General features: G+C 35.9%; 1 protein-coding gene across 1 annotated transcript in view; it reads left to right on the top strand.

Moving 5' to 3' along the window:
- Positions 1–26,429, top strand: part of Rme-8 (receptor mediated endocytosis 8) — a 1,025,705-nt gene that overhangs the window by 982,567 nt on the left and 16,709 nt on the right. The window contains exons 50-51 of the mRNA XM_090414028.1: positions 8,954–9,094; positions 20,089–20,229. Of these exons, the coding sequence (XP_090270154.1) occupies positions 8,954–9,094; positions 20,089–20,229 (282 nt within the window). The remainder of the gene's footprint in view (positions 1–8,953; positions 9,095–20,088; positions 20,230–26,429) is intronic.

The following is a 26,429-nucleotide window of genomic DNA, read 5'->3' on the forward strand; positions in this document are numbered from 1 at the left end:
TTGTTCCTGCACGCCAAGTGCTTTCGCGTCTTCAAGGTCACTATGAGTAATCTCGTGGCTGGCTTATCAGACAGAATTTTGTTTCATACCAACTATGAGTAATCTTGTATCACCCGCGTCTTCAAGGTCACTACGAGTAATCTTGTAGCCGGCTTATCAGACAGAATTTTGTTTCATATGCCAACTACGAGTAATCTTGTTATCACCCCACCTATATATTACATGCGCTGACAGCTGTGTTTATTGCATCTAGTCTCTAAAAATCTTCAGTTTCGCCATGACCAGTAAAAGAAAACTTACTGATAAAGAATTAGAAGCTTACACTGATATGAGCGATGATGAATTTAATGAATTCATCATCGCAAATGGAAGGATAAGAGGGAAGTTCTTTCCATTTCAAATATGCACAAATTTGAAATGGTTGAAGCAAAAAATTGGAATGGTAAAATTCAATTAAAACCAAATATCATTAGGGACTATAATTTGGGTATGTCAGGCATCGATCTTTCTGATCAAATGCTTTCTTACTATTCCGCCTTACGAAAGACAATTAGATGGCCAAAGAAATTGGCAGTACTCATTTTTGATATATACATTCAAAATGCGCATGAATTTTATAATATAATTACTGGAAATGCAATGACTGCGTTAAAATTTACAGATCAATTTATCTCGGATTTTGTTGGAATGGATGAGCTTACAGCATCACAGAATATCAGCAGGATTCAGGATCTTCATTATTTGGAAATTTTACACCTACAGAAAAAAATAATCACCCGACAAAGCCATGCCGAGTATGTACACGAAACAAACAACGATGCTGCCGAGTATGTACACGAAACAAACAACGATGCGAAACATGTTATTATTGTCCTGTTTGCCAGGAAAAACCACCATTGTGTATGGAAAATTGTTTTAAAGTGTATCATTCATAATTTGAATAAATTTGTTTTTATTTTATTGATTTTATTTTATTATTTTTATTAATTTTATTAGTTTTAATTTGATTTACAAATTACGGGTTAACTTGTGCTTGGCATAGGAGGTCGGTAATTGACATACGAGTATATTCGTAGTTGGCTTCCGAGGCATATATATAATATACTATATTTTAGCTGAAATTATTTCCCTTCTACCAAGCCCCCAGATGTGCTCTCTGAAGTGAAGGGTCCAAATTAAGGTACTTATACTAATGGTTAACTTGTGCTTGGTATAGGAAGTCGGTAATCGACATAAGAGCATATTCGTAGTTGGCTTGTGAGGCTCATATACCAACTACGAGTATACTCATAGTTGGCAGCGAACATGTTAAAATTCTCTTATCTTATTATTATTATCTTTCTTGTACAAATTCTCTATGTACTCTGATCTCTTTATGTAAGATTCTGTGGAGAAAGTAGATCATCATCATCATCATCATCAAATTCCTGCCATGTACCCTCAAGGGGTGTACAGGATATGACAGTACTACATGAAAAAATTACATCATTACTAACTTCCTATCTACAATTTTTCTCCAAATCAGTCTGTTACTTGTCAAGACTCCAACATTATCAGATCTTATATTTCTATCGTCTAAGGCACTTTGTACCGTATCAATCCACCTATATCTTGGTCTTCCTCTGGGTCGTTTTCCTGCCAACCTGGCAGAGAACACTTGTTTTGCTAATCTTTCCTCTCCCATTCTATTTAAGTGACCATACCATCTGAGATTAGCTCTGCTAACGCATTCCTGGATGCTGACAATGTCAAGTTCTTTCCTAATATCCTCATTTTTAATATGATATTGCCATTGATGCCATCTGTTCACGCCTCTAATCTTTCTCAGGACTCTCATATCTGCGGTCTCTAGTCTTTGGTCAAGTGTTTTACTTCTGACCCAGCTCTCAGATCCATAAGTTAAAATTGGTTTGAACACAGTCTTGTATACTGCTAATTTAGTGTTCCGACTAATTTCTTTCTTATTCCATATGAATTTATTCAATTGACTTCCCATGATACCAGCTTTGCTGATTCTGTTGTCTATTTCTATATTTAGTTTACCATCTTCAGTAAAAATTGTGCCTAAGTAGCTGAAATGTTTTACTTGTTCCACAGGTTTTCCATTCACAACACAGTTGACATTTTCAATGATTCTGCCTATTTTCATTGTCTTTGTCTTTTTATTGCTGACCTTCATACCATATCTATTACAACAGCTATTCAATTTAGTCAGAGAATCTTGCAGACTTGTAGCAGATTTATTTAGAAGTATAACATCATCTGCATAAAGCAAAGAGCTGACATTAACATCTCCAATTCCAATATCATGTTTAATACCACTTTCCTTCATAATGTGATCCATATAGATAATGAATAACAGAGGGGATAATGTACATCCTTGTCTCACACCAGATTTAACATTAAACCATCTTCCTGTACTTCCTTCAATTCTAACTGCTGACTCACAACTCAAATAAAGACTAAGTATTGCTTGATATAATGCCCCATTGACACCATATAACTGCAGCGTATTGAATAGCTTCTCTCTTGGCACCTTGTCATATGCCTTTTCCAAATCGACAAAACTTAAATACAGATCTTTGTTATATTCCCATGCTTTCTCGACTATTTGTCGTAAAGTGAAGATCTGATCCTGACAGCCTCTATTTGGCCTGAATCCAGCTTGTTCTTCACCAAGTTTTTCTTCCACAATTCTTCTCAACCGTTTCTCAAGTATACTTGCATAGATCTTGCCAGGAACACTCAGTAGGGAAATACCTCTGTAATTCTCACATTCAGTTTTATTTCCCTTTTTATATATGGGTACTATGAGAGCTCTACTCCAATCATCGGGAATTCGTCCCTCTGTCCAGGCTTTCTGAACTATGCAGTGCAGCCACTGTAAGACTCTTATACCACCATACTTCAGCATTTCTGGTCGAATATCATCTACTCCTGCTGCCTTTCCACATTTCAAGCCTTTGATGGCTTTTTCTACTTCAAGTATGGATATGTATTCCTGACTGCATGCCTGGTCAGTGTTTTTTATCACTGTGCTGTCATCACTGCTTGTTTCATTTAACAGTTTTTCAAAGTAATTACTCCATACTTCAAGGATATCTTTTTCTCCTGTTTTCATTTCACCTTTATCATCTCTAATTCCTTTTACAGCACTCTTTCCTCCATTCCTAAGCTTCTTCAACAACCTCCAGAATATTTTGCCACCTTCTTGATATTTATTTTCTATATTCTTGCCAAAGTCCTCCCATGACTTTTGTTTAGCTAGTTTTACACATTGTTTAGATTTCTTACATTTGTCTCTGTATTCTGTAAGAGTAAAAGCTGACTTATTTGCCAGGAACTTTTGATATGCTTTCTTCTTTTCCTTCACTGCCTCTTTAACTTCCTGTGTCCACCAGGGAGTTCTGATTTTTTTATCTTTGCACACAACCTCACCACATGCCTCTCTGGCAGAATCAATCAATGTTTCCTTCAGAGTTTGCCACTGAATCTCCAAGGTTTGATTCCTGTTCTCAAACTCTTTCATTTTCTTTTCAATAATATTTCTGTATTTTAGTCTATAGTTTACATCTGAGAGCTGCTCAACTTTTATTCGCTTTAAAACTTTCTTACATGTTATTCTTTTCAATATGAAATTCAATTTTATCCTGCTCAAGACTAAATAGTGATCACTTCCAATTTCAAATCCTCTGTGCACTCTGGTGTCCTGCACCAGGGAGAAAACATCACTATGAACAATAACATAGTCAATGAGACTTTTCTTATTCCTAGCCTCTTCTCTCCATGTGAATTTGTGCACATTTTTATGTTGGAACATGGTGTTAGTAATAACCAGTCCATGTCCTGAGCAGAAATCCAACAGATATTTGCCATTATTATTAGCTTTGCTCTTTTCTCCAAATTTTCCCAAAATATTTTTGTATGTCTCACAATCATTTCCTACTCTACTATTTAGATCCCCAACAAGGACCAACTTTTCCTTTTTCATTGTGTCAGTTGCTTTTTCTAAAGCCTCAAAAAATTCCTCCACTTCTACCTTAGTAGAACCTTCTGTGGGACCATAGGCACAAATAAGTCTCATTGTCCAGTTCCCCATTCTCATATTTGCCCACATTACTCTACTTGAGACTGACTGCCATTCAAGAAGATTAGCCTCGTATTTTGTGTTGAATACTATGGCTACTCCTTCTTTTCCTTGATTGTTATTGCCTGAATATAACATTTTGTATTTATTGCTCAGAAAGATCTCACCAGTTTTGGTCTTTTTTGTTTCAGTCACCCCTATTATGTCGATCTGGTACTTATCTAATTCCTCAGCTAGCTCCATTTCTTTGCCATTCAGGCTTCTTACGTTGATAGTACCGATCTTTAACTCTGGTGATGTTGAGTTGGGGTTTGTTTTCAGATTTGTTCCAGTAGCTGACTTTTCGCTGTTCGCCCTGGTTCCCTGGCAAAAACAACGGGGGCCTTGTTTAACCGGGCGACGCCCCAGCCGGCATGAAATTTTGTCATGTTGTACCATCATTTTTTATTTTGGTTTAACCAATAAGAATACAATTTGGTCGGCTAAATCCCAAATTGCCAGCCCATCCTCGTTCGTTCAGTATCAAAGTAGATACCCAACAGGGTGCACCACGAGAAGGTGAGGATTGGACATTAGGTCAGAAGCCCTGGTCGGTTCTCCGCATTCCTTTAAAGGCTATGTGGAGGTCTCCTCTCAGTTATACAGCTTTGACCCTTAAGCACCCCGAGAAAGTAGATATTAGAATTAATTATTTCCAGTGTTAAATAATTAATTCTAATTAATTATTTAAGAGAAAAAGAGAAAGTAGATATTAGAATTAATTATTTCCAGTGTTAAACAACACACGCACAAAGATGTCAAATAGAAACTATGTTTTAATTCAACTAGTTTTCTGAAAAACTTTGTTTCACTTCATCATCAGGAAATAGCACAAATAAATTAAAAAAACTAGAATGAAAGTAATAATGGTTAACATTTGTAGTTAAAAATATTTGAAAACATTTAAACAATAGAAAGCATGCATTCTGTTCTTTCTAAAAATGCCACAACAGAACATTAGTCAAAAAAATTCTATCTCAACCTCCAAAACACACAGAAGAACAGATAAATCAAAAATATAAAGGAGCAGTGATTCTTCCATATATGTATACAGTTAGCCACTGATAAAATAGCCCAGATTGCCTTTCTGCAAAAACCTAGAAGTTGCTTTCTACTCAATAAACAAAACCTCCCCTGCTCCTGTATACACCTGATTTTAAAAAAAAATCAGGTGTATACAGGATCAGTTGCAGTCCACCCTACATTGGACAAACTGGTAGATTTGGTGAGGTATGCCAATCGGAACACTTCAAGGATGTTGAGAATGAGAAAAAGCACAAATCAGGGATAACAGCATGTACAATGGATACAAATCATCTAGTAGAATGGCAACAAACTTAAATACTCTACATTGATTACCGCTTTTACTGAAGAGCTTTCAAAGCATCAGTTGAAATGAAGGATCCTCTACAGTGTAATAAAAAAAAAAGGATTGATTTTATATCGAATCTGATCTTCCTTAATCCATCATGGCACACTTGCATCTTCTTCTTCTTCTTATGGTGCCAACTTCTATCAAAGGTCAGCAACCATCTTGGCAAACAAACTACTTTCTTGCATTGATATGAGCATTTGTATGCTGCTCTTTCCTGTCAACATCTTGATGTTGTCAAACCAAGATATTATTTTTTTTTCTTCTAGCTCCTTTGCCATCAATTCTTCCTACCAAAATGGTTTGTAGAAGCTGATATTTACCATTTCTCATGATGTGGCCAAGATTTTCATACTGTTCAGAATTTAAAAATCTTGAACAGTATGGAATACCCTAAAGCAAGGGTAAACACACAAAGCAGTTTTACATTCAGGGCACCAGATTGTTGTCTCCCTTCTGATATTGTTTTTTTTGCATACATAGCATTTGCATTGAGGTTTTTTTTTTTATTAGCCGTGGCTGGTAGATTCTGGGTATACTTTCTAATATTCCTTTCTGCCCAGTAATAAACTGTAAGCCAACAGAGATTACTGTCTGCCGCCGCCGCCGCTGCACTGGGAAACAAATCAAAAGAACATGCCCAGCAGGCAGCACACTAAAGTGCCTTGTGCAATAACTGAATATTTTACAGGCAGAAATTCCTTGTTTTGTTTTTCCATCTTTCTGATTGATTAGCAGACATTTGAAACATATTATTCTGATATTACATTTGTAGGATGACAGTGTTATGAGAGAATATACTCAACAGTATTGCTTAATTTAAAATTGGAGCAAAATATATAAAAAATAGTAATGTGCATGTTTAAATTGGAATCCCTCTATGTATACAGTCATGTGTTCATGGATAAAAAACTATTGGGCTGAAATTAAAACTACTTAAATTAAAATAAAAATATAGCAGATAAATTATCGAATACAATTGAGGATAACAATTTCCCAACTTTTGGAATAGTGAGTCATTTTGATTAAGATTAGGTCTTAAAGATACCAAGCAATTTTATAAGCTAGGTTTTTTTTTTTTACCCAAGGTAAAAAATTTTCTAAAGATTAGATCTATGAAGTAAGGCTTCAGCACTTTCTTTATATAACCATTCATGTGTATATGTGAATCTATGTAGTAACTTGGTGTTTTGCCATTGGATCTTGTGGTTAGCATTTTTGATTTCATGTTGTGCAAGGCCAGATTTGTGAGGTTTGATAAGGCAGATGTGGTCATCAAAGATGTTCAGAGATACATTTATTTATAGATCTTCTTGTTTGTCCATACACAGTTACATGAACATGGTAATTGGTATATGCTGGGTAGCATTGGTGTGGAGAAGATAGCAAGTTGTGAATTTGGTTAATAGGTTTGTAGGTAGCAATGAGTTGATATTTTTTCATAATTTTTGCCACACATTCAGAGATGCCTTTAATATATGGAATGGGGTCTTGTGGGCCTCTTGTTGTCAGAGTTGATTTGTAGGAGAATGGTTGATTATTTTTTCGGTTGTTATAGGATTGTACCCATTTATTAAGGCTGTTTCTTTGATAATTTCCAATTCTTGTTTTATTGATTCTTCAGAAGAACAAATTTTGTGTGTTCTAGATACTAAAGATTTTATGATGCCATATTTTTGAGATGGATGGTGAGCTGACGTATTATGGATATACCTGTTGATGATTCCTTTTCTAGTGTGAACTTGATACGAGGATGCAGGGTGTTGATTTTTTTGTAGAAATGAGTCGAGTTCAGGTTCTGTGCAACTCCAAACTGCGAAGATGTTATTGACGTAGTGTAGCCACATTGTTGGTTTGGGTCAAGAGTGAAAATTCTATCTTCTAGGTGTTCAAGAAAAAAGTTGGCTAAGTTAGGTGATATGGGTGAGCCCACTGCTATTCCTTCCTGTTATATATTTTATCTTTCCATGTGAAGTAACCTGATGTGATTTTAAATTTGCACAATGCCATTATGTCCAGTGGAAATTTTTGGGTTAACAATTCTATTGTTTCATTGTGAGAGATATTAGTGAAGAGAGAGAGACAGTGTTAAAGCTTACTAACATGTTTGTATCTGCTAGTTTAATGTCTTTTATCCTTCTATGAAATTCTATGGAATTTTTTATTGAAGGGGTTGAGTGGCCAGTGATGGGATGGAGAGGATTAGACAGGAATCTTGATATTTTATATGTGGGACTGCCTATAGAATCCACAATAGGTCTGAGTGAACAGTTACTTTTATGTGATTTTGGTGAACCATATATTCTAGGCGGTCTTGCATGGTATATGTTTTGAGTCTTTTGATGGTTTCTTCATCTATTTCATCCAGTAACTTATTGAGCTTTTTGAGCTAACTTTTTGGTAGGATCATTATTAAGCTGGGGGTAAGTATTGTAATGCAGTAAATTAATTTTCCAAATATAATTTCTTGACATATTTAATTTAGAAAGGAGATGCTTTTACCAGCTTACTTATGTGCTGTAACAAGATGACAAATGTATTGGACAAGGGAGATGCACGTGTGCAAACACACATGCGCGTGCACACACACACAGTGGTATACTTAGATTTTGTAAAAGCTATTGATAAACTGCCACTTGACAAGCTGTTAAATAAATTGAAATGGGTGGGATTGTATAAGACTAGTGATTTGGATCAGTGACTGGCTGTCGGACGGACAGACAAGAAGGATAGGACAGGACTGGCTGTCAGATAGATATCAGAAAGTTGATATAGGGGGTGCAGTATCCCAAAAGAGGAAAGTCATTAGTAGTGTGTTGCAGGGGTTTGTATTGGAGCCATTGTTGTTCAATTTGTATATTAATGCTATTGTGATGGGTTTAACTGGTGACATACAACTGTTTTGCTGATGATGCAAAATTGGGGAGAGCATTGCAGATGTCATGGCCTTAGAGGAGGACTTGAATAGATTGTATGAATGGGCAGGTAAGTGGAACTATCAGTTCATCGTTGCGAAGTGTAAAGTTTTGAAATTTAGTAATGATGGAATGCGAAGTATGCACATTGTGAGGAAACTTTAAAGGAGGTAAAGGAGATGAGAGATCTGGGAGTCATGGTGAACAAGGACCTGAAATTCACGGGCCACATTGCACAAGTTGTGAAGCTGTCACATTGAATAATAGCAAGGATGTGGAGGACTTTGACATGCAGAAACAGGTTATTATTCCACTGTATAAGGCCTCCTATGGATTATTGTACACAGATTTGGTCACTGTGTTTTCATGATGACGAGGATATCCTTGAATAAGTTTATGGTGCAATTAGGCGAGCTTTGTGTGTACCTCATAAGTCTCTGACTCCATGGAAGTCAGATTTTAATAGTAATTATAATTATCATTGTTGTTATTAATGCACCTTGTCAATGAACTTCTTTCTTTTTTTTCTTTTTTTTTCAGGCATGCATCAAATCTATGTCACAAGTTGACTGTATCCGGCCAATAATGAAAGCAATGCAACAGAGAAAAGATTTGATAGGAGTTGCTTGTGAAGCCCTTAACAATATGTTTAAAATCAATAATGAAGATCTTGCCTATCAGGTAAGTAATTGATTTTCTGGTATACATGCAAGTGTTGAACCAGATATTATATAATAAGTCTGATTTTGCATCTCCTTGTTGACGAAGCATGGCTATCAACACTATCCTATCTTTCAGACATTTTTTCGAAATTAAATGAACTAAATATCTCCCTTCAGGGAAATTTTTAAACTATTCTTGATGCCTACAACAAAATAAAGGCATTCGAGAAAAACTGGTTTTATTGATTAATTATGTAAAAGACAGATAATTTGTGTCTTTTCCAACATTGGAATCCTTTTTAGTGGAAAATAATATTTTTGTTCATTCTGAGTTTGTGGAAAGGGTTTGTGACCACCTTAAAAATCTGAAACTGAATTTTGAAACATATTTTCCAAATAACTTTTATAAGAAATTTCTGTGGGTTTGCGATCCATTTCAGGCTTGCAGTCACGAGAACAACCTTTCATTACCGAAAAAGTAATAGTTAATTGAGCTTTCAAGTCACAATGGGCTTAAATTGCAATTCCATGATCTTAGTTTTGCTCGATTTTGGATCTCGTCTTCAGTGAGAAGTGAATTTCTGGAATTATCTGAAGAAGCATTGAAAATCGTCCTGCAGTTTTCTACAACCTATCTTTGTGAGAAAGGATTTTCATCGCTCCTTCAAATAAAAACAAAATACAGAAATCGTCTTAGTGCGTATACCGATCTTCGACTGAAGTTGACCAATATTGAGCCAGATATCCAGCAACTCTGCAAGGGCCGAGAAGCTCAACCATCTCATTAAAAGTAAGTAGTAACATAATTATATCATCTTATTTATTTGTTTAATAAAAATTAAAACTTTGTTCAATGATGATACACTTTTAATCGTTTACTTCCAATTTAATTAATTATGTTGCCATATCTTTCAAAACATGCTTTTAGATTTATTATGTTATAAATGGCACAGTTTTTCCAAAATGTTGGTAATTCCTATATAGGTTTTTTTTAAAAAAATCACAAAAAGTGAAAACGACGTATAGCGAAATAAATTAAAAACACTATGTTTATTTTTGAAGTAAAACTTTAATTCCAACATTCTAAAATATTATTTTTCTTGCTTTTCTGTTAGCAAAATCATCGATCACATTGTTGAAGTTTATTTCATCACTCAGTTGTTGTTTTATAGCCAGTAAGGCAAGATTTCGTAAACACCAAAAAAGGTGCCAACAGGGGGCGGACCCCCCCCCAAGCTACGCCTCTGTAACTTAGTGGTCTGCAGCATTGTTTTAGGCATTCTACTGGTCCTTGGGCTTAGAAGGGTTGAGAAAAGCTAATATTTTGGTCATTTGCTCCTGGATCCTCCTACCACTCTCTCATCTCCAAGAAATCGAGATGATTAGACCTATGCACAGTAGTCATGATATAGCCATAGCAAATTTAGTTTAATCCTTTATCCAAATGTGAGCAAACAAAGTTTGTGCCTGAAAATATCTTCAGGACTGGGATAAGGTGATACAACACCAGGCAACTCGTTGCAAAGGTGGAGCAAGCTAACAGCACTCCTATCTCAGTATCTCCCATAATGCAAAACACATCTCCTTGCAGATATGTATAATGTTATCTCTGCTTGTCAATATAATTTTCATTGTCAGTAATCATTCAGTTAGACCCTTTTTTTCAGCATGTACTCTGAACTTCAACTCCCTGTCCACCATATACCCAAATCGCTAGACTGCATCAAATTCCTCAATGTGCTCTTCAGCATCCAAGTAATCCTCTGAGCTATTTTGCCAACTCTTGCAATATGTCCTCTGAACTTCAATTCTCTATCTGCCATTACATCAAGATCCCTAGCCTCATCAATTTCCTGTAAACTAATATTATCAGTATGATACAAAGTGTGTAATCTTTTCATCCCAAAGTGCATTAACTTACATTTTACAGCAATGAACTCATGACCATTGTCCTTTGCCCACACTGCCAATTTATTTAAATCATCCTGTAAGATATCTAAATCACCTTTATCAACTATTTCCCCTCCTAGTTTTGCATCATTGGCAAATAATTGAATATCTCCCTTCAGATCTTCTGCCATATAATTAACATATAAATATAAAGAGTCCTGGGGCACTCCTCTTGTCACCCTCATTTGCCTTAATTCCATTCTACTGTACACCACCCTCTAATGTCTGACTATCAGCCACCTATCCATGCCACCAGTCTCATATCCATTCTTATTTGCTCCAACTTATGTAATTGTTTTCCAATATATTCCTCATAGAATATCATACATCAAGATATGCAAGATAATGATCCAAAGGATTCAAATGTATACCTTAGATCAGTACCTAGATCTGCATCTGGATACCATACATAAGCTTTATGATACCTTTATCAAAGTTCTAGATTTTTCCTATCTGTTTCTAGATCAGGTTTTTGAATATTATAAGATGCTAAATACAGGTCTTACGTAGGCAAATCCTGAGATGAGCCATTTCCTCTAACTTATTTAGCCCACTTAATGTGTGTTTATTATACATCCCATTGCCTATTACCAACTTTACAATTTGCCTAGTAAAATGAAAAACTTGAGTTACGTTTCTTTTTAAAAAAAATAAAATAAAATAAAAGTCTTTTTACCTCAGAAATGTTCCTTGCATTATTGACAAGAATTAAATTCCAGTTCTTTCTAACCAAGATGATCCATATTATGCTAACCATCTGACTGTGCTTCAGAACACTAACTTATATATTATGCAGGCAGTTGCATATTTAGTTAAGAAAACAAAACAATATGTAAAATTTTAATATCAAACACTCATTTTATATGAAGCGTAACAGTCAATCTTGACTTTATACAGTCAGAATGATACAACCTTTACTACAAGTCCAGTTATAGTGCCCCAGCTATAGAATATAGAGGATTATATATAGCAGGCCTGCACAACTTGATTGTCTTTGAGGGCCAAACCAACTTGGACCACTTGACCAAGGGCCAGATCACTTCGGACCTAGAATCTTAGACTAGTCTGCTGCAGCCAAACTTAAGTAAATTTGTTAGTAGGTCTACAGTAAATACTAATTAATATGCATATTTAAATTTTTTAGAGAGTTACAATTAAAATTATAATCAAAATTATTTACAAACAGATATAGCCTGCAAAATTTCTCAATAAAAACCACTTAAACATAAACACAAAGTTTAGTAATAATTTCACTGAGAATATCACACTTGTTCTCAGTGAAATATCAGTGACTGAATGTCACAATGTGACACATTGCATTTGTTTGTTGCCACTATTTTATCAAAGTTTGGTGTCATGCTTGAAGTGGCCATTCTTAATATGGCCTCTAAATTGATATCACTTAAAGATGAACGCTGTTTGGTTTTGTTCAAGTTCATGACCGAAAATGTTTGTTCACAAGTATATGTGCTCCCAAACATACAAAATACCTGGTAGGCCATATCCAACAAACTTTTAAATTTATCCTGATCCAGAATAGAATAAAGCTATTGTAAAGTACTCTCCCAATGCTTGACCCAATAGTTTTCAGAACAATGGAGATCAATAACTTCCATCTGGAGTTCAACAGGTAGATTTCCTGCTTCGACAGGAAATGGATCATCAATCACTTTTATGTGGACTTCATCTTCATCACTCAATGGCATTTTTTCTGAAACTCCTCACTTAGAAGTGATATGTGTTTCTTAAATTTTCCACCCATCATGGAATGATATTCTGATGGAATGTTCTAGCGATAAGTTAAGAAATGTGACATATCCCTCTTAGCAAGTTGATTTCCAAACAAACTTCATTTCATTTTGAATGCCTTTATAAGAGACATTAACTGAAAAACAAACTTATTTTTTCCTTGAAGCTGTAAGTTAAGGTCATTCAAGTGACCCAAAATGTCCCACAAGAAAAATAAATCTTGATTCCATTCTTCATCCATTATTTCTGGGAATTTTTCCATATCTTGTTGAGATTCCAAAAATTCAACTAGTTAATTTTTTAGAGCGATAAAGCATGACAAAACTTTACCGCGGCTCAACCAATGTACATCAGTGTGGTATGGTAGATCCCCGTACTCAGCATCATTTTCTTCTAGAAATGCCTGAAACATTCTGTGTTTCAAACCCCAAGCTCGAATATAGTTGACCAGAACAAATACTACTTTAATCACATGATCAAACTGCAAAACCTTCGAACATAACACTTGCTGATGAATTAGGCAGTGAAATTTTGTCAATGGTTTTCTTGCATACTGTTCAATAAATGTTAGTAGCAGTTTAGTGCAAACTGCTACTAAATTCTTGAAATTTAAGGATAGTTTTTCGGTTACACACATCTTTACATTTACTGAGATCTCCTTTCCTGTTGTTCTTCCTTTCATTTAACACAAACCAGCAAGCTCCTCAATTTGGAAACAGCAATCATCAGACACTTTTTTTATCTACTCTCCCTCAGTAAATGATTTGCCAGCACAAACTATTTTTTGTGATATTTCTAAGCTTGCCTTTGTAGCAACTTCATTTGCAGATGTCACTTTTTAGAGGCTTGTGCTCACCGCTAAGGACTTGCAATAACTTTGCTGCTTTTATTTACTTTTCACTTGCATCCAACTTGCCAAGGTTAGGATGTTTCGATTCAAAATGACGTCTCAGATTGTACTCTTTCGGCACAGTGATAGATTCCCAGCAAACAATGCACGCTATTTTGTCCTTAAACAACGTAAAAAACATATTTGTTTGTCCACTTAGGGTTAAATGCTCAATGTTCCGAATCTATTTTATGCTTTTTACTTAAGCTCATTTTGTCGAGATTGACAATATTAATTACAAAAAACTAATGATGAAAAACTCACAATAATGCAGGCTATGATAACAGTTATGTAATGTATAGCTACAACCAACCGCTACACAGTCAAGGCACGGCAACTGTGTGTAATAAGATTTGTTCTTGTTTGTAGACATCAAATTGTTATCACGGAGATGTAACTTTGAATTTTCCCCCAGCGACACTAGCGCTAACAAAACCTCGAAGCGATTGTAATAATTTGTTATTAAATATGACAGTGGGAATAACTCCAAATGCAATTTATTGTCGAGTTGAAAGAAACATGATTGTGACATTAATCGCATGAACATAAACATGCAGAGTCTTAGTAAAAATTTAATTCAACGCTAGGAAAAAATCATCTAATTTCATATTCCCCCTGTATGATTAAATAATTCAATCTGGCAGACTGGCCAAAATAAATAGCATTGCAGGTCCCATGCGACCCCTGGGCCGTATGTTGTGCAGGCCAGATATATAGAATATACAGGATACATGATTTTAAGAAAATTTAATATATGTATATGGCAACATAGGTTATCTACTTCAACTGAATATGCTGATAAAAATAGCACAAACTCATACCAAAGTGCTGACACATGTCTATACATGATCTCTCTTTCTCTCATTAATATAAGACCTGTCTTTTTCCACTGGATACGAGCAGTACAGTCTCTTGTTATGTTTTCTATTTATCCCACACAAGAAAGATACAAGAACACCAGTGCCATGTGCAAGATGCAATTGAGAAAGAAGAAAAATCTATTGACATTTTTCTTAAAGAGCTGGAGATTGAAATTGTTGAAAAATGCTCTATGTTGAAGGCTGTTCCAGAAGCAGATGGATTAAATGTGAAAGAGGTGAAACAGGTTTGATGCATGCACAGTTATACTGAAAAGAAATGTTGGGCAACTGTTGGTCTTGTTTTAACAAGCCCAACAGTGTTGTTGACAAGCTGTGGATATGATTGGTAGTGATTGTGAATGGATTATTTAGGTATAAGAGAGACAGAGAACATAGGTAATAGAACAGAACCCTGTAGCACTGTTACATTGGTGGCAAAGCTCAAAGAGCAGGTGCCATCCATCGTGACAAGTGATGAAAAGACCAAACAGAAAGACAAAAAGAGAAGATACATCATCTAGAAGATGATTTGTGTGCAATGTATACATTTTGCACAGTTGTATACCCAGATAATGCTACAAACAGTTCACATATAACAGGATATTAAAAATAATTATAAATAATAATAAAGAAGGCTTGTGTAGCTCAGTGGAAGTGGTGCTTCCATCCTCTGTGCTAGGCTATGTGAAGATAGACTTCAGTTCAAGTCTAGGTACCAATTGGAGGAGCTTTTTTATCTTTCCTCGACCAGTTCCTGAGTTAGCCTATCTCTGACATGACCAAGCTGTTTTTTTTCCTCCCAGAAACTCAGGTTTTTTGAACTGTAAACTCAAGAAAATTGACTGTAGAACCCACATTATTTGAGACAAACATCTTGTTAGGGTTAGTTACCAAGAGATGGCGACACTTGTTTACCTGTCTCTTTATTGGTTATCACTTATAATTAGTGATTGTCTTGGGCCCACTATCTCTGATTGTCTACCGGTGGAGATTGAACTGCCCACTCAGTCTCCAAAAGCTAGATATGGTTAAAAGGCCTCACCTACTCAATATAGGAGAATAAAAGGCATTAGATGATTTGATAAATAATAATAAAGGAAAATAATCCAGAAAGTGGTAAAACAATATATAGTTAAATCATTCTGTCAGGAATGATTTTGTAAATTAAAAATACCAAGAAATTATATACTTGGTTTAATCCTTTATCCAAGTGTAAGCAAACAAGTTTGCACCTGAACTATTTTAAGGACTGGGGCAACTCGTATAAAGAAGCTGATGACTTCACATCACTTGCCTTAGTATCTCATAATGCAAAGCACATCTCCTTGCAGACATGTATAATGCTATGCATAATGAGAAGGGTCACTACCCAGACTGATTTCAACCTTTATTGAGGTCTCATCAGTGGGAGCCAGACCCAGAAGTGATGATAAGGACAGAACAGATTCATAGGAATCTGTTCTGTCCTTTTTAATCTGTAGGAAATAGGATTCAGCTATTTCAAGTGAGCATTGTAAAAGGTTTTGGGTAATAATCAGGGGCGGCTTCTGCATAGGCACTGCAGAACTGCAGTACCCCCAATTTTTCTCAATGTATAAATATATTTATTAATTTATTTATATTTGCTTGTAATATTTAATTTTATCATCAGCAATCCTATACTATTCTCTTATTTTGTATAAAAAATAATAAAAATCCATCTTGTAGCACTTAGGAGAGCGAAAGACGCTAGTAGCACTGTGTTTATCACAGTGTCATATTGCCATGCGCTCAAGCATATATTCGTCATAGTGAGATGCGAGCTATTAGCTTAATGCAGCACTGTCCATCATGCAGTTCCACTGTTGTTTATATGCAGTTTGCGCTAGTAGTAGCGTGTTCATAGTGCTTATCATATTTACTCCGTCTCTTTAAATAATTGGACATTACAATTAAAGGATTTCATTGTAATGTCCAGAAATTGTTAATCTATTCCTTTAATTACAATTAAATTAATGGATTTTATTTTTAAGTAATTTTGAATTATACTAAACTGTATAATTTTATCAATAATAAACAATATTTTTTCATGTTTAATTTTTTTTTTTAATTTTTACCATAATTTTGATATTTTATCCAAACACTTATACACTGTACTTACAGTGTGTATGTATATTTCGAAAGTTGCAGCACCCCCATGATTTCAAGCCACAAGCTGCCACTGGTGATAATGTTATTACTTTGTGATAGATCAGCATTGTCATCTATAATAAGATGTTTAAATCTGTTGTTTAGTTCGTGTTGGAATATATCTTTTTTAATGTTGAGTTTGTGTACATCCATGTTTTGCTTTGATCTCTGAAACATTTTCTTCTTTCTTTTTGGTAGTTTATTTGGATTTTACTGCGTACCATACGATGGTCACTTCTAATGTTGAAGGTGTTTATAACAAAGCAGTTTTGAAATATGTTTTTCTTATTGCTTAGGATAAAGTCAGTTTCACTAGTTTTTCCATTTGGACTTTTCCATGTCCACTTTCTGTTTTTTTCTTGAAAAAGGAATTCACGATATACACGTTTTCTTTTTTTGCAAATTCTATTAACCTTGCTCCTCTGTCATCTCTCATGCCATATCCAAAATTTCCCATTGAGCTTTCATCTGAGTGTTGTATACCAATTCTAGCATTAAAGTCTCCCATTACAATTCTGAAATATGTTTTTCTTTATTGTTGAGTTAGGATACATCATGATAGAAGGCTTATTTCTTTGTCAGTATGGCTTATAGTTGGTGCATAGACTTGGATGATCTTAAGAGTGTATCTTTTTGAGATTTGAACAATAATACTTGCTATTCGATTGGATACACTGTCAAATTCTGTTGTGTTGTTCTTCAGTTTTTTGTTGATTAAGAATCCAACTCCACTGATTCTTTCCTTTTCTTGGCCTCTATAATATAGTATGTCTCCATTTTTTAATTGAAGAATCTCACCATTACGTCTAACTTCGCACAGTCCAAGAATGTTCCATTTCAGTCGCTTTAGCTCTTCAGTTAGTTCAATTAGCCATGCTTCAATGCTCAGAGTCCTACAGTTTAATGTTCAGAGGTGTATTTCCAGTGGCAGCATGATCTGGTTACCCAGGGATTCTTAACACCCTCTGCCTTTGTTTAACTGCCTGCTGCCATAGGTGGTAACAATCTGACCTCCGAGGAATGAGCGCCATTTTATTTCTGTCGGATTCATCTTGGAAGGTTAGGCCATAAATTCACCACGCTGGCCAAGTGTGGGTTGGTGAATGGCAACATTTTCACATGGGATCGCCAGTTCCAAAACCACTGGTCCACGGCTCTTTATTCAATATATTCAGAGCTGCCCTGATATCCAACGGATGGCAATCAGGGTTTCCCCCCAATCCGCCACCTAGGGGACATAACTACTCTGCTACTAATGGCTCACACTTTTTGTGTGAGCCATTAGTAGCAGAGCTCACACAAAAAGTTAAGCAAGTTTGAGAGTGGTTAGTAGTTGGAGAGGGTTCAATTGTTCGATGCTGTTGGCACACTCAACCTCGATGAGTCTTTGGACTCCCTGGAGGTGTCAAATAATAATAATATATAAAATATTTTTATTTTTTTATATTACTCCCATCAACTGAATATGCCCTCTCAGAACATTTTGTATATCATTAATGCATGAATTAAATAGTAGTAGCCCAAATACAGAGCCCTGTAGCATGCTAGTCATAAGCCTTTTTCTGGATTCTAATCCTGAGAAAACTACCGTCTTATATCTCTCCATCAGCATCCTCTTATCCACTTCACAAAATTCATATCCAACCCCATTTGCTGCAATTTATTTATCAGAATTCCATGCAGTATCACCCTTATCATTATTATAGCATTACTTTTATCCAACTTAACAATCACTGCAAAACGCACATTACTGACACATGGCCCCCTTCACAAAACTATGTTTTCCCCACATACATCCCATTCCTACCATTCCTGGATTTTTCCCTTTACCATCTTCTCCATTACCTTGACCACTGCTGCTGAAATGCTGATCATTCAATAATTTGCTTCCTCAGTCTTTGAGCCTCCTTTATACAATGGAATTATTTTCACCCCTCTTTCTTCACCTCCTTGGGTCCAATCTAGAACTGAGATTTAAATTTAATAATGCAGTGAAAGGCACTCCCAATGTTCTAATGTTTTCTTGTAATACTCAAGCTTGTACACCATCTAATCCCATAGTTGTATTCATATTAAGGTTCTGTAATATCCTATCCATTTCCAGTTCATCTCTCTCTACTTTTGTATAAGCCCTTGCCTTTACTGCAGTATTAGCACTTGGATGATATGCCCTTTCAAAGTGCTCGCTGGGTAATTCAACTATTTTGTGTGCTTCAGTTACCTTGCTACTCTTCCACTGGCATTCATCAACGTTCTTCCATTATCATTCTTCCTTTTACTTGCCACAAACTGAAATAGCTCTTTGAGATTACCTTTGACCCTCACTGCTAATTTCCTCTCATGCTCTGAGTTTGCATTTCTTACCATACTGGTCACTCTTCTGGTTTGTGCTTTGTACTGCTCATGTACCTGCTGGTCACTTTTCTCTTTGAATTACCTCCACAAGTTTGTAACTCTTGTTTAATAGTGCTATTCATCCATTTAACTTTCACCTGTTTTATCCTCCTGGCTTTAGATATGCAGTATGCTATTACTTTCCTCAAACACTCCTTCTCCTTTACTACCTACCGTGCACTATCAACATCCAACCCTTGCAGTTTCTCATACCATGGTATACTTCTCCAAGCAATCTTTTGAGTTTGTCATACTTACTAGTAATGTCATTCCATATGTACTCTCTCTTAACTGAAAACTCCACACAATTAGCCACCTCATAGGTCAAGAACACATAATTACTCTTACCAGTTGGTAGCAATGTGGGCATCTTGGTTATATAAAAATCCTCTAATATAAGATCTAGCACTCTGAAATCCTTGGTACATTCCATCATATGGTGCCTCAGATAATTATTCCTTAATAATTGCATAAATTATATTGCCTTCTTCCTATGTGTCCTTTCCTCCCTCCAATCTGTTTCCATAGTTGAGGTCTCTTCTCACGCACACACACCCATTATGATTATCATAAAGTCATAAAGGTACTTCATACACAAACATTGTTTACTCAGATAAAGGATTAAATAAGAATATAATTTTTTGACAAGCTTCATTTAATTTTTAACTAAGTGAAAAACTTTTCTACATTTATCACATCTTTTTATATGATTGAAATCAGGGTAGAGTTTGATATTCCATTTGTGTATTTATATGCATATTATTTTGTTTATTGTAATACCTTTCATTTCTCTAATTGAGGAAGATAGTCAGATTTGGCTGTAGAAGAATAGGAAATAGTTTTTTTTAAAAAATGTCAGTTATATAATGGATAGGTTTCAAGTTTGTGTTTGCAGATTAATTTTTCAATGCTGATAATTTTTTTAAAAAAACTGCATCAGGTTTCTTTATTTTTATTTTGGACTGTAGTCACTGTACAGTCAAAGAAAATTTTCTTTTCTAGGCTGTAAATAGTCATTTAGTATCATATCTCTTGGAATTGTTAGAAGGTAGGATGGATGCTGTAAGCAGTCCTGCAGCTACAAAAGCCCAGGTAGTCCAGGCACTAAAGGCAATGTGTTTGTCTTTAAGATATGGGGACCAAGTAAGTATATCAGCTGTTTTTATTCTTTAATTAAAAAAAAAAAAAAAAACTAAGTAATTAAGAATCTGAAGGACATTGTCAGCTCCTTATAAAATTAATGACAGTGTACATGCAGATTACATGAGCTCAGTGGTGTTTGCATTCCTCAGCACTAGACTGCTCGAATATAGACTTAAGTTCAAGTCTAGTCATAGACTAGAGGAACTTCTAAGCTTTTTTTTCGACCGGTTCCTGAGTTAGTTGATCTCTGACGTGGGCAAGCAGGTTTTTTCTCCAGGAAACTCTAGTTTTTCTTCCCGTAAATTCAAGAAAATCAACTGTGACACCCACACTATTTCAGACATTAAAAGTATTGTGTTAGGGACCACGAGATGGCAGCACTTGTTGAGCCATCTCTTCACTGCAGGCTGCTCTCCCTATACGAGAATAAAAAAAGTGTTAGCTGATTTATTTATTTATTTTTTATGCAGATTATATTGGCTATAAAGGATCAACTACTAAACATTCATAAGTTAGTTATTCACATGTGATGTCATTTTGATGCTGTATAGCCATTCCTGTACCTCATTGGCTTTTGGGAGTGAAGCCTTCTTCAAGAAGAGGTGGTAGGGTTGCAGATGCTCTTTCCACAAAGAGTTAGTAGAACAATTGCAAATATCCATGCCCCTGGAAGGATTCAAACTCGCAGCCTCTTGGCTGGAGAGCAAATATGGTAACTACTTGGCCAACCAAGCCAGAAAACATTTATAAAGAAAAATTATATGGGAAAAGGGAATGGAATGTAAAAGGGTTAAAAATAAACAATAAAAAAAATAAGTTTATCCAGGTACTGTTTTTTTTTAACACCCTTGCTTTCCATCCCTTTCTCATATATTTGTTCTTTTATGATAATTTTAAAAAGAAAATTGTTATTTATAACTATCATCATCATCATCAAATTCCTGCCATGTACCCTCAAGGGGTGTACAGGATATGACAGTACTACATGAAAAAATTACATCATTACTAACTTCCTATCTACAATTTTCCTCCAAATCAGTCTGTTACTTGTCAAGACTCCAACATTATCAGATCTTATATTTCTATCGTCTAAGGCATTTTGTACCATATCAATCCACCTATATCTTGGTCTTCCTCTGGGTCGTTTTCCTGCCAACCTGGCAGAGAACACTTGTTTTGCTATAACTAATGTAAAGAAAATGCAAAGGTCAGCCTTTGCATTTTCTTATCTTTATATTATGTTTTCATTTTTTCAGGAAATTTTGGCAAAGTCAAATTGCTATCATCAGGGAACAAAATATAAGATACGTACACACAGGTGCTAAACACTTAACAGTCAACATCCAGTTCACATTAGAAAAAGAAAAATGACAACAGTTTCCTCTTCCTAGATACATTTTAATTTTTTACTTGCCTGCCTGATGGATTGCTGGCATTCTCTGTTTACAAAAAACCCACACATACACTGGTAGATACAGTCACATCACCCCCCCCTCCCTCTACAGTATGGAATTTTTAAAACTTTATATAACAGGGCTAAATTAATTTGTTCAGATAACAGTGCCCTCTCTAAAGAACTTGATCAACTACTTTCATAAAGCCTTCATAGGCAATGGCTGCATTCCTACCATATCTGAAAACTGTTAAAACCTGAACCCACACACCCTGTCCCCCTTTCCAGAACAGAGACTACACTAAAACTATCACTAATTCATATATCCAAGGAATATCTGAAAAAACTAACAAAAATCTTTAAAAAAATTAGCATCTCTTATCTGTTCCAACAAAGACCAGTCATAGTCCTTAGACCTGCCAGATGTTTATCAGGTCCCTTTTAGTAGTTGTTGTTGTAAACTATCATGACCATGATTTGGACACCATAGAATATTATTTGATACTTCCAAGGAGTCCAAGACTCATCGAGGGAGAACACCTACTCTACAACTCTCTGTCTCTACCACTCAACCTCATCCACCAACCACATCATCTACACCAACACCATTTACTGTTCACCACCACTAGTATTTTCACAGACAGTCGCAAACATCCATGCCCATGGTGGGATTCGAACCTGCAGCCTTTTGGCTGGAGAGCAGATATTCTAACCACTTGGCCAACCAGGCTGGCTGGAAGAAAGTCACTTTACTCCATTGCAGCAAATATATATTGAATTTTTCTTGCATCTACTTCTGCCTTAAGAAACTACCCTAACCTAAACAAATTTGGTTGCATGAAACTGCTCCAAAGTTGGGAAATTCTCATCCTCCTTACTTCAGCCCAACATCCAAGGAGACCCAATTTAGTCCACTCTGGAGCACTGTTTAGGACTTTAGGCCTACTCTCAGTTGACATGCCTCATCTTCATTACTTAGTGAACTTATTTTATTATATTTTATTCCCGGACATTGACAATTTGACTTTGCTGAAATATTGGAATATTAATTAAATTTATTTTAGTTATATTGTAATATTAGTCTATGTTGTAATTTCATTAAAAAATACAGTTATGAATAGCCATCATATATAAGTCTCACCACTAGAATTTTATCTATTCTGTACACCAAACTAAAGATCTTGATTAGATAAGAAAAATAATAACAGAAACATTTATGTTCAATTCTTAAAGTGCTTTTGTTTATGTAGAAAGTAGCTAGAATTATCCACTTCAAGGACTTTTACATTATTAGTTCAAATTTGGGCATACTATGGTCAAAACAATTTAAAACATTTGCAGACTTGAAAGACCAGAGTGCTGTCAAGAAAAGTGATACATCTGTAACACTTTGCTTGATTGGAATATGTGGATGTTTGGAGGGCGTTTGAGGACAGAGAGGAGTTGTATACGAGAGATCTCTTGCATTTGAATGAGGAAGGACATAGGCATCTGGAGAGATTGCTGTTCTGAATGAATCGGTGTGTCAATGCAGGGAAACTAGAATGCCCAAGGTGGATGGTAACAGGGGTGGCCTCTTGTGGGAATGGCAACTAGAGAAGGGGGGGGGGGAAGATGACATCAGGCAACGCTGAGCCCAGTGGAGTCTAGAGGGATGATGCTTGGTATAGAAACAGTGGCATTTTTATGCTTTATACTAATGCCAGGAGTATCCAGAATAAAGGAGAGGAATTGGTGGCGCTGTTAGCATCAGCCTGGTCCAAGATTATTGGGATCACTGAGACGTGGTTGACAGAAAAGGATATAATAACAGGAATAGAAGTAGCAGGATACAGCATTTTTTTAGCAGGATAGGAAGGGAAAGTGTGGTGGTGGAGTACTGCTTATAATAAGTGACGACTTATGTCCTCTAAGAGTGGAGGCTTTGGAAGACAGTGACACTAATGATTTTGAAAGCATATGGTGTGAGGTAGAGATGGACAAGACGGGATATTTAGTGGGGTGTTGCTACAAACCAAGGAGCACTGAAGGTGGGGGAGCAGGAGATGTTTGGATAGTTGAGCTCAGCAAGTGCAAGAAAAATGATTGTTATGGGAGATTTTAACTACAGCAGTATAAATTGGGAAGAGGAAGATGCATGTAGCAATAAGGGAATGGGATTTCTAGAATTCTTGAGGGACAAATGTCTTAGGCAACATGTAATAGAGGAAAGAAGAGGTTCAAGAGTTTTGGATTTGGTCATAGCATCAGAAGAGTTGATGAGAGATGAGATCTCTCCCACCAGTTGTAGAGAGTGATATGTGGTTTTGACTTGGAAGATGAATAGACATGCAGGAGTATCAAAGAGATGGGGAACATATGTGGAATTATAAGGCAGGTGATTATAATAGTCTTAGACATCAACTTGGGGAAGTTTCATGGAGGGAGGAAGTAGAAGGCAGGGATATCATTAGTGCTTGGGAAATTATGAATATTTGTGGGGATATTTGTTAGCAGCAATAGTAAGCTGTATTCCACAAGTGAAGAAGAGGACACAATTTGGTGTAAAGTGGATGAGAAACCATATTAAACAGGAACTGCATGTGAAAAAGAGGCTATGGAAGAGATATAAGGAGACAGGTGAAGAGCAGATGCATGAAGAATATAAGACCCAGGCCAGGAGAGTGACTAGTATGGTAAGACAGGCAAAACTGGAATATGAGAAGAGATTGGCCCTAAGATCCAAAGAAAATCCTAGGGAATTTTTTAGCTATGTGGTCAGTAGGAGGAGAAATGATCGTGGAAGAATGACGTGGGATAAAAATGGGAATAGAGTGACTGATGGAGAAGATATAGTGGAATTGTTCAATGAACACTTTATTGGTGTATTTCATCCTGGAGGAGTAAATTTTAATACTAGAGGGATAAGGCAGGTTTCGAGGTGCAGGAGGAGAGCATGTTCCAAATACTGAGTACTCTGGATGTCAGTAAAGCTGTGGGACTGGATGGTATTTCACCACGAGTTTTGAGAGAATGTGCTAAAGAACTGAGAGCTCCTTTGACCTGTCTTTTCAATGAAAGTCTGGCTACAGGAAAAATGCCCAGAGAATGGAAGGAAGGTAAGATATCGGCATTGCATAAAGGTGGTAGCAGACTGGAAGTATCTAATTATAGGCCAATTTGTGTGTCATGAGTAGTTAAGATCTGGAGAAATTAGTTGGGGACCATATACAGCATTGAGCAGATGAGAGTAATGTTATCTGTGAGGGTCAACATGGATTTGTGAAGGGGTGTTCTTGTTTTAGGAATATGTTAGCCTTTTATGATAAATTTACAAGAGCAGTAGATGAGGGAAAGGCATATACTGCCATTTTCTTGGACTTAGCAAAGGCATTTGACAAGGTGCCACATGATAAGCTGATTTTTAAGTTGCAACACATGGGTTTCGATGTCAGATTGGTCAACTGGATTCAGGATTGGCTGTCTGATAGGTATCAGAGAGTTGTGTATGGTGGTGCAGTTTCAAGGAGGCAGAGGGGTACAAGTGGGGTCCCACAGGGCTCAGTACTGGGACCTATATTGTTTAACCTTTATATCAATGACATAGCCAGTGGATTGCAGGGGGATATTCAGTTGTTTGCGGATGATGCGAAGCTGGGAAGGATTATTAGTAATAGTGCAGATGTGGTAGCCCTGCAAGAGGATTTAAATAAGCTAGATAGATGGGCAAATGAATGGGGATGTCAGTTTAATGCAGCAAAATGTAATGTCTCGAGGTTTGGGACACAGTGATGGGATGCTGCATACTCTATTGGAGGAGCTATACTGGAGGAAATAGGAGAGACAAGAGAACTGGAGTTGATGATTGATAGAAACCTGAAATTCAGAGGACATATTGCAAAGATTGTAAAGGTAATGCAGAGGATTGCTACAATAATGAGGACGCTGACCTGCAGAGATAAAAGAGTTATCATTCCGTTGTATAAGACCCTGATCAGACCATAGACTGTTGTTCTCAGATTTGGTCCCCAGGATTTGAAGGGGATAAATTAACTGTGTGAAGGGTACAAAGGCAGATAACAAAGATGGTTTCAGGAGACTGTACAATGTTAGTTATGAGGATCGGCCCCAGCCGATCCTCATAACTTTTTTTTTTTTGACCAAGCGGCAAATTGATGTTTTTTCCAGAAACATGAATTTGACACTTGGTCAAGTGATGCATAACACGATCTAATTATAACTTATTATTATGATTCATCTTTTGAATGTAGTTAACAGTCTGTCTACCTGACATTGTCCACATAACTTTGGATGAAATATATTGGAGTTTTTAAATAAACTTATATATAATTGTTTGCTACATGTGTAGGTTGTAAAGTTACTTTATAATTACCCATATAATGTTATCACAATATTTCTAGGTACCAATAAATTTCATGCTATAAATGAAAATATATTCAGTAAAAAAAAAAAAAAAAAAAAATGGGGATGGGACAACATGGGACACATTGAAAAGCTCATTCCCTGAATTATCAATTTCACTTGAAATCCTAGTTCTGAAAAGATGAATTCACCACTGCAGCCATTCATTTAATTGTTCCCAATATTTTTTAGTTTCAAATATTACGTATATGTTGGATGTCAACACTGAATTTCACAAAAAATGCAAAATTGTGTGATGTATAATGCTATAAGCTATAATGCTAAATTCCATAATAGAATCTCATAGAGATGAATACACTATTTTCAGAAACGAAGTGGAATTTCTTGAGATGGAATCATGCTAGCATACTTTCCAAAAGAATTCAATAATATTTTGTCTTTTATT

Source organism: Typopeltis vanoorti, chromosome 2 (genome assembly GCF_054136105.1).
Source record: "Typopeltis vanoorti isolate ZY-2024b chromosome 2, IOZ_Tvanoo_1.0, whole genome shotgun sequence".
In the NCBI taxonomy this organism is placed as follows: Eukaryota; Metazoa; Arthropoda; class Arachnida; order Uropygi; family Thelyphonidae; genus Typopeltis; species Typopeltis vanoorti.